General features: G+C 37.4%; 1 protein-coding gene across 1 annotated transcript; it reads left to right on the forward strand.

Moving 5' to 3' along the window:
• Positions 1-1725: 1725 nt before the first annotated feature.
• On the forward strand, positions 1726-10687 carry LOC119489188 (glycerol-3-phosphate dehydrogenase [NAD(+)], cytoplasmic). Its single transcript, XM_037771353.1, has 8 exons — positions 1726-1873; positions 4051-4228; positions 4530-4670; positions 4869-5007; positions 6220-6332; positions 7565-7801; positions 9349-9455; positions 9566-10687. Exons 1-8 carry the CDS (start codon positions 1830-1832, stop codon positions 9660-9662), a joined length of 1056 nt encoding a protein of 351 aa, XP_037627281.1. The 5' UTR covers positions 1726-1829; the 3' UTR covers positions 9663-10687.
• Positions 10688-12870: the final 2183 nt, after the last annotated feature.

Here is a 12870-nt window from a genome sequence, read left to right on the forward strand (position 1 = left end):
TTAGCGTCCTGTGGAGAAAGCAGGGAGAAGACATGTAATGGGGGAAATCCACAGTGCTTTATTTAAGTTAAAGTAGCAATAACATACAATAAAAATACTCAATTACAATTAAAAGTCCAGCATTCAAAACTTTACTAAGTAAAGCACGATTTGCAAAATGTACTGTAACAGTTAAGCAACATTTTATTGTGTTGAGGGTGGAGCTTTTAACAACCTTATATAACATTAGGTAGGTTAATGTATAGCAATGCATCATCATTCATACAATCAGTCAGTCGCCAGTTTATTAGTGTTATGAGAAGTATTTCTAATATGTACTGGTTACACCAGTGGTGGAAGAAGTACTCAGATCATTTATTTAAGTCAAAGTAGCAAAAATACTCGATTATAAGTAAAATATAAGTAAAAGTCCTGCATTTAAAAATGGACTTAAATAGTTTCAGCTAAATGTACTTAAAGTATCAAAGGTAAAAGTATCCAGAATGCAGAATGGTACCTTTCAAAAGCTTATATTATTATACACATTAAAGTTGATTATTAGCATTTAAGCATTAACTTGTGAGTAGTTTTACTTTATTGGCATTTCATCAATTTACTCTACAAGGTAACTTTGTTCTCTACGAAGAAAAAATATATTTTTTGGATGATATATTTGAATCTATGAAGTTACTACAGCTGTCAAATAAATGTAGTTAAGTACAAAAGCACAGTAGGCCTACAGTATATCCTGCAGAAATATAGTGGAGTAGAAGTATAGAAAGTAAAAATGGAAAGTACCTTAAATTGTACTTAAAGGTCTCATATTGTGCCCAATTCAGGTTCCTACTTGTATTTTGTGTTTCTACTAGAACATGTTTACATGCTGTAATGTTAAAAAAAAAAAGTTATTTTCCTCATACTGTCAGCCTGAATATACCTGTATTAACCCTCTGTCTGAAACGCTCCGTTTTAGTGCATTTCAACAGAATTGCAATGGAATTGCCTTGCTAGGCAACAGCTTGGGTCCATGTTTAATTCCTGTCAGCTGATGTTATTTACATACACTGCAACAGGAAAATAAACTGGGACACATTTAGAATGTTTACGTTTAAAACCGTGTAATGGTCTAAATATTGTGTATTTGTGACATCACTAATGGGCAGAAATCCTAATGGCTTGTTTCAAACGCACAATTTCTGAATACGGGCTGTGTGTATTTATCCGTATATTGAGCGTTTTGATAGTTTAACAGTATTTATTTCGCACTTAAACCTGTTTTATAAGATACAAGACTTGAAAATCTCACTTTTTACAATATGGGACCTCTAAGTACAGTACTTTCCGCCACTAAGTTTATGTACTAGTACCTTGATAGTAGTACACTTATTACATAAAGTATACTTGGGAATAAACTTGAACTATAATTAAGTTTACTTGACGTAAAATAAACTTGATGTGTACTTCTTTTTTGTTGCAGAAAATGGAAGTACTCAAGTAAAGTACAAATACCTCAAAAGTGTACTTCAGTGCGGTACTTAGTGTAAGCCTAGATGTGTCTGGTTAATAAGATTAGTCCACAAGATGTGTGCACATTCAGTTATCACAACATGTACATCACTAATAACAGTCTGCAGAGTTCACATTGTGACTTTTGTTCTCTTTACTTTGAGCCTCCTAACCTTTTACGGCTGGATGAATGAATGACAGGACGTTTTGAAGGGCGGGTCAGTGTCTCCTCATCGGATAGGCCAATAAGACCCGAGCACACTTTGCAGCTCTGTTGTTGCGTAACTCTGCAGGTTCACAGTCAGCCTCGGTTCAACCTCCATTCATCGCTTTACCTCTTCACAATGGCAGCTCCGAAGAAAGTCTGCATCATCGGCTCTGGGAACTGGCAAGTTGACATGTTTATGTATTGAACTGTTGCTGTTAAGCTGGTAAACATTACTAACTTTGTGTGTTTAATGATGTGAACCTGGTGAACTGTAGCTAGGCAACTTAGCATCACTGGGCAACCGGCCAGCTATCGTTAACTAGCCTTCATTTACCATGATTAGATAAGTTTATACCTTTAACTACTATATAACACCTAGTTAGCTACAACATAAGATAGTTTATGCATTAATTAAGGTGCTGAGAAACCGGCTGAGTGGACGGAAAACTGGCCACATGTCAGTCACGATTACTGCGGTTCTGCAGTTATGTTAGCTATATAACGTCAACACCAAACCCCATTCAACAATCTCATAATTTAAGGTTACCATGTCGACCTCAAAGTAACAGAGTTGTAAAACATGATTTTTAAGCCATTTATTGAATCTTTTAAGTCTTCTTTTAAATTCGGCATATAGCTTATGGGCATGTTTATGTTATTTTATCACACATCTACAATGGACATGGCTTTACATTCCTCCCAACAGATGCCTAGAATGCCTGGTTTTCTCTGGTCAACACCAAACCCCATTCAACAATCTCATAATTTAAGGTTATCATGTCAACCTCCAAATCCCAGAGTTGTAAAACATGATTTTTAAGCCATTATTTAAATCGTTTAAGTCCTCTATTAAATTCGGCTTATAGCTTTCAACCTAACAGATACATTTTATTAGTTAAAACCTTAACCTAAACCAACATAAAATCAGCAGAGATCTCAATGGAGTTTGACATACTGTGTCAACAACAGAAATACATGTTAGCTCCCTCTCCTTAGCACATCTACAGTGGAAATATATGTTTGTTATTTTACAGCCACCATCTAATCACACATCTACAATGGGCATGGCTTTACATTCCTCCATTCCTCAAATGCATGGTTTTCTCTGGTGAACAACAAACCCCATTCAACAGTCTTATAATTTATAGTTAACTACTTCAACTTCAAAATCCCAGAATGGTAAAACAGAATTTCAAGCATTGAATGAATTATGTAAGTCTTCTTGTAAATTCTGAATATAGCTTTAGTTTATTGACCAAACAGATGTATTTAACTAGTTAAAACCTCTGTTTTTATACACAGTGTTCAGGAGCTGTTGTTTGGAAGAAATTTACATCACATTGATGCTTTATGTATTGTTTTTATGCCAAATTAATGTGTTGGCCCCGAATTATTATTATTATTATTATTATTATTATTATGAAGAATGCCCTAAAATCATGTTTAACACCTATGTAACATCATTTTTGAGTAAACAAATGTAAAAGCTACAGATTTCTCAATGCAGTTTGGCACAGTGTTGCCTCCACGTATCAAGGGTACAGTAGGTGGCCACCTATTTCAGCTTATCTTGAGGGCAGCCTGCCAGAAGATTGTAGTGCAGCAACTTTAGAGTGAACCAGTAGAAAACACATAAGGAGCCACGGTGATCACACTAGGAGTCACGTGATATTAATAACTCTGTGAAGTGTTTAACATCAAGACTTAAAGGGGAACACCGCCTTAATTAAGAATGGCCTATGGCCTAGGAAATTTCAATTAATATGAACATGAGCTACTCTCTCTCTCAAAGCCAGAAACCAGAGAAGTAAGCCTCAAACTTGTGATGTCATAGGGTATAAAGCCTGGAGCTGCTCCATAGACAATGAATTGGGGACCGGTTTTGTGGACCCGCAGGATGTTTGTTTTATTTTGTATACCTAAATGAGCTTTATTTTACTGTAGTGATTTGAAACAGAAAATGTTCCCATATGCTCCGATCATTCCCCAGGGGGCTCTCAGTGTCATCTAGAAGATCTCTCCATATTCATTGTTTATGGAGCAGCTACACACTTTATACCCGATGACATCACAAGTTTGAGACTTAGCACTCTAGTTTTTGGAATTTAAAGAGAGTTGTTCATGTTTACTAATATTTTTTGGACTCTCTTCGACCATAAATACATGTATGGATTTTGAAAATGGGCGTAGTTCCCCTTTTAAATGCACCTCTGCTTATCATAAATGGATCTCTTCTCCACACTGTTTTCTTGCCGTGATGTTACTTTCAGTTTAAACAGATATTTAAATGCAGTGGGAATTTTAACATGGTTTATTTATGCAAATGAAATACTATTCTGTATCTATTAACAATGCAGGGGTTCTGCCATCGCCAAGATAGTGGGCGCCAATGCTGCTCAGAATTCAACTTTTGACACCGCTGTAAAAATGTGGGTGTTTGAGGAGACGGTGAATGGGCGCAAACTGACTGAAATAATCAACACGGACCATGTAAATGTCAAGTACCTTCCTGGGCACAAGCTGCCAGAAAATGTGGTAAGAAACTATTGGTTTCTCCTCATTTAACAGTAATTCAGTGTTCTGCCTTTGGCTTTACTGTCTGTTTAGTGCATGGATGTACTGTAGTAACCAAAATGTTTAATGTTTTGAGCCCTTGAGGCATTATGTGTAGAGAGACACATTATACATTGTATCTGCCTTTGTTCTTATTGCAATAGCCTCCCTTTATAGACTACTAGTCTGTTTTTATAATGAGTTTAACCACTAAAATATCAGTTTTCTTTAATATAGATCATATCTCCTTCAGCATCATCCTCACCCTCCTTTTCCTCCACAGCTGGCCGTCCCAGACCTGGTGGAGGCGTCCAGCGATGCAGACATTTTGGTGTTTGTGATCCCGCACCAGTTTGTTGCGAAAGTGTGCGACACCATAAAGGGCAAGATAAAGACTGATGCGCTGGGGATATCCCTTATCAAGGTTCAACTTTGCTCTTTGAATTTTTCACCTTTTCGTGTCTGAATATTGGTGTGACGCCACTTCATGTTGTCTCATACAGTCTGTGTCCAGGTTACAGCAGCCGTGAGCCAGTTGTGCAGTGTGGCCTTTGACCCAAATACCAGCTTCCTATGACTCAATGTAAATACGCTGCTTGTGTGTGTGTTTTTGTTCCTCCAGGGCGTAGACGAGGGGCCCGATGGACTTAAACTCATCTCCGATGTGATCCAGGAGAAGCTCGGTATCGCCATGAGTGTGCTGATGGGGGCCAACATCGCCAATGAGGTTGCTGATGAGAAGTTTTGCGAAACCACCATCGGTTAGTCTGATATGCGTATTTTTGATTGCTCAGCATAGGGTTGTTGTTTTGAAAGAAAGGGTTATTGTTTAATTTAGACAAAGTTGCACTTTGTTCAAGATTTTTAAAGTTACAATAAGCAGGTTTAAGCCTAGAAGCAGGAAGTATGTTTGTCGCGGTTTGTGTTCTCCAGCTTTCTGCAGCGTCAGCATGAGTGGACAGTTTAATCTTGCTGTGTAAATGACAGCGTGAGTTGGTTCAGTTTGACATTTGTTTTCTTCACAACCCAGTGTGCAGCATGCTTCATGGGATTTATTATTTGTGCGTGACAGGATTAATATTTATTGGATCAGTGCTGGCAAATGTAACTTGTTTGAGGCCTTGGAGCATTCCTGCTGTACTCTTAAACAGGGTTCTCAAACGTTTTGGGACCAGGGAGCCCGTACAGGGTAGAACATTTTCCAAGGACCCCTCATAATCATAACAATTAATCGTAATTGACAATCAGAAGTAGGCATATGCTTACTATCATTTGTACTCTTAGTCATTAGAAAACTATTTGTATTGTAAATTATTTTAACATAATTACTTCAGACCTATTTCATAGTGATAAACAGAAACCCATTTAAATTGAATCATATATATACCACTGTCCTAATGAATCCAGACATTTAAAATGACCAGTTTAATGCTGACTTTCAGTAAGGGCTTCAACTTTAAAACAATGAACGTATTGCTCCTTATTCAAATCATTGGCATAAAGCTCTGAACAAATCATAACAGAAGTTATCATAATCAATCAGTGTTACAAAACACATCATAGTAATTAAGCTTATTACTTCAGAAAATTTACAGTACAACACAATACAACACAATACATTACATTACAGTGAGTGAAGTGATTCATGACAGATTGACGTGATGTGTCCCGATCATATCAGAGTTTGTATTGGCCCAAATCTAACGTGGGTAGGAGTAATGGACACAATATGCTTGTTTTATTGGCGCAAATGGTCCCCATCTGTAGATATGCACTTTTTAATGATACAGCACAATTCTATAATTTATAGCAAATTATTTTGCGGAGAGTGTCACGGACCCCACTTTGAGAATCCCTGCTCTAAAAGATGCAAAGTTACTGTGTTTTAATCATGACTCTTAATAAAAGTCTACCAGTTTTAAGTGGTGGTGACAACAAGTCATCTTGTAAAGTTCTTTTTTTTCTGCTTGCAGGGTGTAAGAATGAAAACCACGGGGCTCTGCTGAAGGAACTCATGCAGACCAACAACTTCCGAGTCACTGTGGTAGAGGAGTGTGATGTGGTGGAGATCTGTGGAGCCCTGAAGGTCAGCTTTTATTACAAAACACAGCTGCATGCAACAAAAATTGGGGTTCATGCCTGTTACGTCTTACACTAAATCATTTTGCAAAATTACCATTATGCAACATGGAAAATAGTTTAGCCAAGTTGATCAACTTGTCTTTCAAGTAAATTTAATAAGAAAAGCATAATTCAATAAGAAAAGCATCTGCAGATGGACTCACGAGCACAGTCACCTGAGTGAACTGAAACAAGTGAGCCCCGAACACAAAAATAGTCAGGCCTTTATACATACTAATACAAAACACACAGATAAGTGCAGAGTCGTGAAAAAATAGTAAAGTGAGTCATTATCCTTAAGTCAGCACAGAACAGACAACAGAGCATCACAAGACATAACGAGTACTTCAGCCCTCTGTTGTTTACAGTCACAGAAGACAAAACTGTCTGGTCACTGTTTTAATGCTTATGGTGACAAGGTCTGCTATTTGAGGCCCTGAGATTCTCTAAAGGTACATGGTGAACTTTGGCCTACTCGGATATGAAAATTTCCGTTACACGAGCATGACAGCTGCAAAACTCTCAGCAGCTCTGTCTTTGTACACTGAGCAGAAGAGAGACAAAAATCAAATGTACTTGGTTACATCCCATCACGGCAGTCCTGTCAAATATATCTTTGTGACGGTAAAACTACTCTAATATATACACAACATTACGCCACCAAGAGTAGTTTTGCGTCTAAGCAGCAACACTGAATGAATGAATTGGCCTCTGGGAAACATGCCCAGCTCCAAATGTTTAATAAAACACAAAGCAATGTACTTAAAAAATTGTTAAAGGCCCAGTATTTACAGATTCATATTTAATTTAACATGCATATTTAGGATGAAATATGTTTCATGGTGTTGGTTTGTGAGTTTAAAGCCATTAGACTTATCATAGGCTTCACACACTTTAATAAAAATGTATAGATGTAACTTATCCCACGTATAGGATTAATTGATTTTTGACTGTGTTTCAAACAAAACAAAAGTATTTGAAAACGTCATGGACTACCGCCACTTTTCTTGGGTTGGTATAACTTCAAAATTGCCCTCTATAAGGGATAATTAATGCTTCGAATATAATTAGAAAGTTGAGCATTAGACAGTATTTGAATGCTGTTACTATCCTCCAGATAGTCTGCATTCTGTCCAGAGTGTCCCGGTGTGTCTTCAGCTCTTTGCTTACGCTTTTCTCTCTTCGTCCGTCCTTCAGAACATCGTTGCGGTCGGAGCAGGTTTCTGTGACGGCCTGGGCTTCGGAGACAACACAAAGGCAGCAGTGATCAGGTTGGGCCTGATGGAGATGATTGCATTCGCCCGCATTTTCTGCACTGCTGGTACCGTGTCCTCCGCAACCTTCCTGGAGAGCTGCGGTGTGGCCGACCTCATCACAACCTGCTACGGCGGCCGCAACCGCAAAGTAGCCGAAGCCTTTGTGAAGACGGGGAAGGTGAGAGCTTCGATTTTCAAATACATTTACCCTTTATGAGAAAATTAAATCTGTCTGTTTGTCTGTCTATCTATCTTTTTTTCCAATTATCATTTATATTCCAATTATGAATTACAAACTTTTAAAACTTTTTTTTAACTCCAATAGAGTGCTATATATAAATATATCAAACTTCAAAATGAAATATCGCCACCATTTTCTCAGCATAAAAAATTAGAATATCGTACAAAATTATGTATGAAATGCAGCTTAGTTTAAACATGTTTCACCTTTTATATAGTGCAGTTTCTAGAATTCAAAGTTATTTACTGGGTACCAAATTTCTATCAGGGCACAGGACCATTATGGGCTGAGATGGAACAATTTGCTTGCAATCTAGTATCCTTACCATCAATGCTTTGTGCACCACTACCTCTCAGCAAAAAAAGGCAGACAGTCAACCCCACTGTATGGGCTCACTGAAAATATGGTCCCAGTTTAGGTCACACTTTAAACATAAACAGGCGCTCACTTTAACTCTAATGGGCTATTTCCACCTTCATTAATAGACTCTGCATTCCAGCTATGGTTCAGGAAGGGGCTACGATGTATAAGGGATCTTTTTCAAAACAATAACTTTGTCTTTGGAGCACATTGTTAGAGAACATGACGTACCTAAATCAAATTTTTCAGGTATTTGCAAGTGCGTAGTGTTGTCAGAAAGCTTTTTGTTCCCATCTCGCCCAATAGCTGTTTGGATTGAGGAATTTTTGCATGTTCTCCACGTGTTAGCATGAGTTTTCTCTGGGTTCTTCGGCTTCCTCCCACAGTCCAAAGACATGCAGGTTAGGTTAATTGTTGACTCTAAATTGCCCGTAGGTGTGAATGTGAGCATGAATGGTTGTCTGTCTCTCTGTGTCAGCCCTGTGATAGTCTAGCAACTTGTCCAGGGTGTACCCCGCCTTCGCCCAATATCAGCTGGGATCGGCTCCAGCCCCTCCCACGGCCCTGAATAGGATAAGCGGTTAAAGATAATGGATGCAGATTAGCAAATCTAAATTGCAGTGAACTAGGCTAATATAGCAGTTTTGCTAGCTTACACACACACATACCAACTTTGAAATTCAGAAAAACTATAAAATTACATTATAATATTACTCAATATTAAGTACAATATTAAACAAAACACTGACAAACATTGTGCCAGGTACTAAATAAAGAAAAAGTACATTTTCTGTTGTTTTGAAGACACACTTTTACTGTGAAGACAAACTGCTGTTTTGTGCTTTTTTCGCTTCCTACAGTTACAACTCTTTCAAAATAAAATCTTCAACCTTTTATATAATAACGAAAGGGACAAATAACAACCCTCACCCTTAAGAAAATAATTATAAAATGAATAAACGTGAAAATGAAAAACTTTTTTAAGCACGCTGGACCATACTAAAGGTAATTTACAGTCCGCTAGAGGTATGCGAGTTGAGAAAAGTTGTAAAATTGAGTGCATGGACCATCTCTCTTTTTTTTTCCATTTAACAAGAGTTCACACGTCATGTTTTTCTTCTCAGTCCATAGAGGAGCTGGAGAAAGAGATGCTGAACGGTCAGAAGCTGCAGGGACCAGCAACAGCAGCTGAGGTCCATCTCATCCTCAAGCATAAAAACCTAATTGACAAGTAAGTTAAGCAGCAACACAACACAGAGAATCTCATAGATATTTAGAAAATACATAAATCCAGCATTATTTTTGCACTGAGCAATACCTTCCTCCTCCTCCTCCTCCCAGGTTCCCACTGTTCAATGCAGTGTATCATATCTGCTATCAGGGCCGTCCAGTCGCAGAGTTCATAAGCTGTTTGCAGAACCACCCAGAGCACATGTAAAAAACAACAAACTGACCAAGTGCCTTCTTAATGGAGAACATTACCACTTCTCACCGGTTACCCATCAGAAACAGACAGGGATGATCACTCACTCTTCAGCTGTCATGCAACTGAACGGCTCCAGCCAGTGAGTGTAGTTCATGTTCACTTTTTTGGAGAGGTTGCTATTCTAGTTTTACCACTTTGTCCTTAACATTTAGTTTGTTTTTTTAAGTGCTTTCTTTCATTTCCTGACATATACATGAAAGTTGAAGGATATTTGTTGAAGGGTGTGCTTTCCCCATGTGATGGTCAGATAGCTCTTTTTGCCTGAGATATGTTTTTTTCTCTCTGAGCCAGATAAAAATCAGAATGCATGGTGTCACTTTTCAAGACGGCAGCCAAATTAAAAAACACTAATAAAAAAAATCCAGACTTTACTGGATATCAAAATGATCATAATTCAATATGAATTTTTAAAAAAACATTTGTTGACTCCTGTTTGAGTCGACCCTTGACTGCCATTTGGTTAGTAACATGTTTGTACGATGTTTATATAGCACTACATCATGCATTCAGATTTTGGCAGGGCCAACCACTCAGGGCAAAGATCTATTGACAGCCTTCTGTAGAGGGAATTATCGTTATCTAACAATAATGTTGCCGTCCAGTGAATGCTTATCCATTACCGCAAGTTATATAATCATAGATGTAATACCTCATTTAATGTATTTGTATGCTCTAAAGTGTCTTAAAAAAATTCACTATGATATTTCCTGTCTTGTACTGTATATTAATATACTGTTGAACGCACAGCAACTGTTTTTAACATAAAAAATGCAAGTGCCTTAGAATGCACGGTTGCTAAGTCTTGGCCATTGTCTTTCTTTTTTTTTGTCCAACCAAAGACTTAAGTACTTAACGTCCGTCCACTATTCCATTTGTCATTGTGACCCTGCCTGATCCCGTTTTCACTTAGTTATGGCTAATGTGTGTTGGAAATTGTGTCAACATTTGTATGCGAATAAACAAATTCTGTCGTCAAATCATCGCTGGAATCATTTTTCACCCTCTCGTATTAGAAAGGCAATTATCTCTATTATTTTAACTCTACAGCACCACAGTGGGAATCTTGGTTGGAAGAAATACTGCTAGAATATTCTGTTTTGTGTACGTGACGAATAAAACCGTAAATTAAAAAAAGCACAGAATAACAAACTGATGCTCTAAAAACAAACTATCACAGTGGAAGGAGGTTCAAAGTTAAGTGATTATATAACAATACTAGCTCTGCATCATATCCAAAATGGTTCTGTTCAAACTCAAATAAGTCTTATACCTGCAGTAGGCAGAATGTTTTTGGCATCATTGAGCAAAAATTCCATAGTAACCTTTTAGCATATTGTAATTCAAGTGTCCTGAGAGATAACTAGACTACTGCACCTCCTCATGGCTCTGTTTTCAGGCTTTAAAAAAAATCTAGCCCGTGATGGGAGACTAATCACAGGTCATTTTAGAAAGAGAGCGTTCCTATCGGCTGTGCTCTGGCTGGTGGGCGGTGCTTGGTATTTCTTGAAGAAATCTCAACATGGCTGCCTGGTCACAAACTTTATCATTTTACAGCTAGACCGCACTACATGATGATTCTGATGACTTTTTTCGACATTTTATACTATGACTTTTTCTGTGATTAAAAAGTCATAGTATAGTATGTATAGTATGTGATAGAAAAGCCATAGCATAGTATGTAAAAAAAAGTGATAAAAAAGTTATACTATAGTATGTCGGGGAAAAAAGTTAAATAAGTCATAATATAGTATGTCGAAAAAAGTCATGGTATAATATGTAAAAGAAAAGTGATAAAGTCATAGTATAGTATATCAAAAAAAGTGATGAAAAAATCATAGTATAGTATGTCGAAAAAAGTCATAGTATATTATGTTGAAAAAATTAAAAAGTCATAAAATAATACGTTGAAAAAAGTGGTAAAAAAAAGTCATAGTATAGTATGTCAAAAAAGTGACGTTTTTCAACATACAACTGTATACTATGACTTTTTAGCAACTTTTTTCCATATACCACAATGTGACTTTTTTATGACGTTTTTCAACATCTTATACATCACTTTTTTTACATCCTATCCTATGACTTTTTTCAGCACGCTATGCTCCGACTTTTTTATGACTTTTTGAATATACGATACAATGACTTTTTCATGATGTTTTTCGACATACTATACTTACCCTAAACGGTGGTGTTTTGAAGCTGATGTCTCCATGCATTGCGCACTGTGTGTCCAGCAGTACCCGGCTGCAGGTCATTGAGTAATACACCTTCCGGAGAACCTTTCGGTCTCAGACCCCAATGGATTGCATTGGAGAACACTCCGACACAAGCAACAGCGGCGATGGCTCTGACTTGTTCGTCTCGATAACATGACTCAGGAAGGACTCAGACAAACATTTCTTTGTTCCCGGCTGAGATAGATGGCATAGCTCTGCAACACGTCTTTCGGTTTAATTAATAGGCATACATTTTTAAGTATTCTGTTATTATACATTATTGTTGTTATTGTTATTGAATAAAAAGCATTTTCCAAAAGGTTTGGAAAAACATTCATGCATGTTTGTAATCCCAAGGTGTTAAAAAAATAGTTGAATATCGGTGTCTATCAGTACTTTTTTAATGATATTTTTTATGACATTATTTGTGACATACTATACTATGATATTTTTATGGCATACTAAACCATGACTTTTTATGACATTTTCATGACATTTTTTATGACATACTATACTATGACTTTTTGAGGGTGCAAAAACTTTAAAAGGACCAATATGTAATATAAATATTTACTGGAATAGATCATAAAATGACCATAACCTGTCATCAGAGATTAAGGAAACATGCTGAATTGAAGTACTATCATCTCCGACAACAATGCTACAGCCAGTATGTTCTCTTTTGAAATGTGTGTGTTTGTTTTGAACGGTGTGATCCCGTCCACTGTCCATTTCAACACCCTGTTGCCACATATGAAACAAATTGGCACACAAACAGCCTTCTGCAGCCATGAAAGCAAGCACACACACTGGATCAACAGAGATAACGTTAACGTTAGATTCTACCCGACCTTGAAAGCCTCCTCACATCTCTCTGTGGTCTATGTGCAGCTGGGTTATCAAGGCAGCGAGAATTTGAGACACACAGCCGGGGAAGTGATTCCGAC

This window comes from Sebastes umbrosus, chromosome 6 (genome assembly GCF_015220745.1).
Source record: "Sebastes umbrosus isolate fSebUmb1 chromosome 6, fSebUmb1.pri, whole genome shotgun sequence".
NCBI classification, from domain to species: Eukaryota; Metazoa; Chordata; class Actinopteri; order Perciformes; family Sebastidae; genus Sebastes; species Sebastes umbrosus.

Bases quoted from the DNA above. Each gene is read 5' to 3' on its own strand.
- LOC119489188 (XM_037771353.1), top strand. From the start codon at position 1,830: ATGGCAGCTCCGAAGAAAGTCTGCATCATCGGCTCTGGGAACTG. The intron at 4,671-4,868 runs GTTCAACTTTGC...TTGTTCCTCCAG, and splicing joins TGGGGATATCCCTTATCAAG to GGCGTAGACGAGGGGCCCGA. The intron at 6,333-7,564 runs GTCAGCTTTTAT...TCCGTCCTTCAG, and splicing joins AGATCTGTGGAGCCCTGAAG to AACATCGTTGCGGTCGGAGC.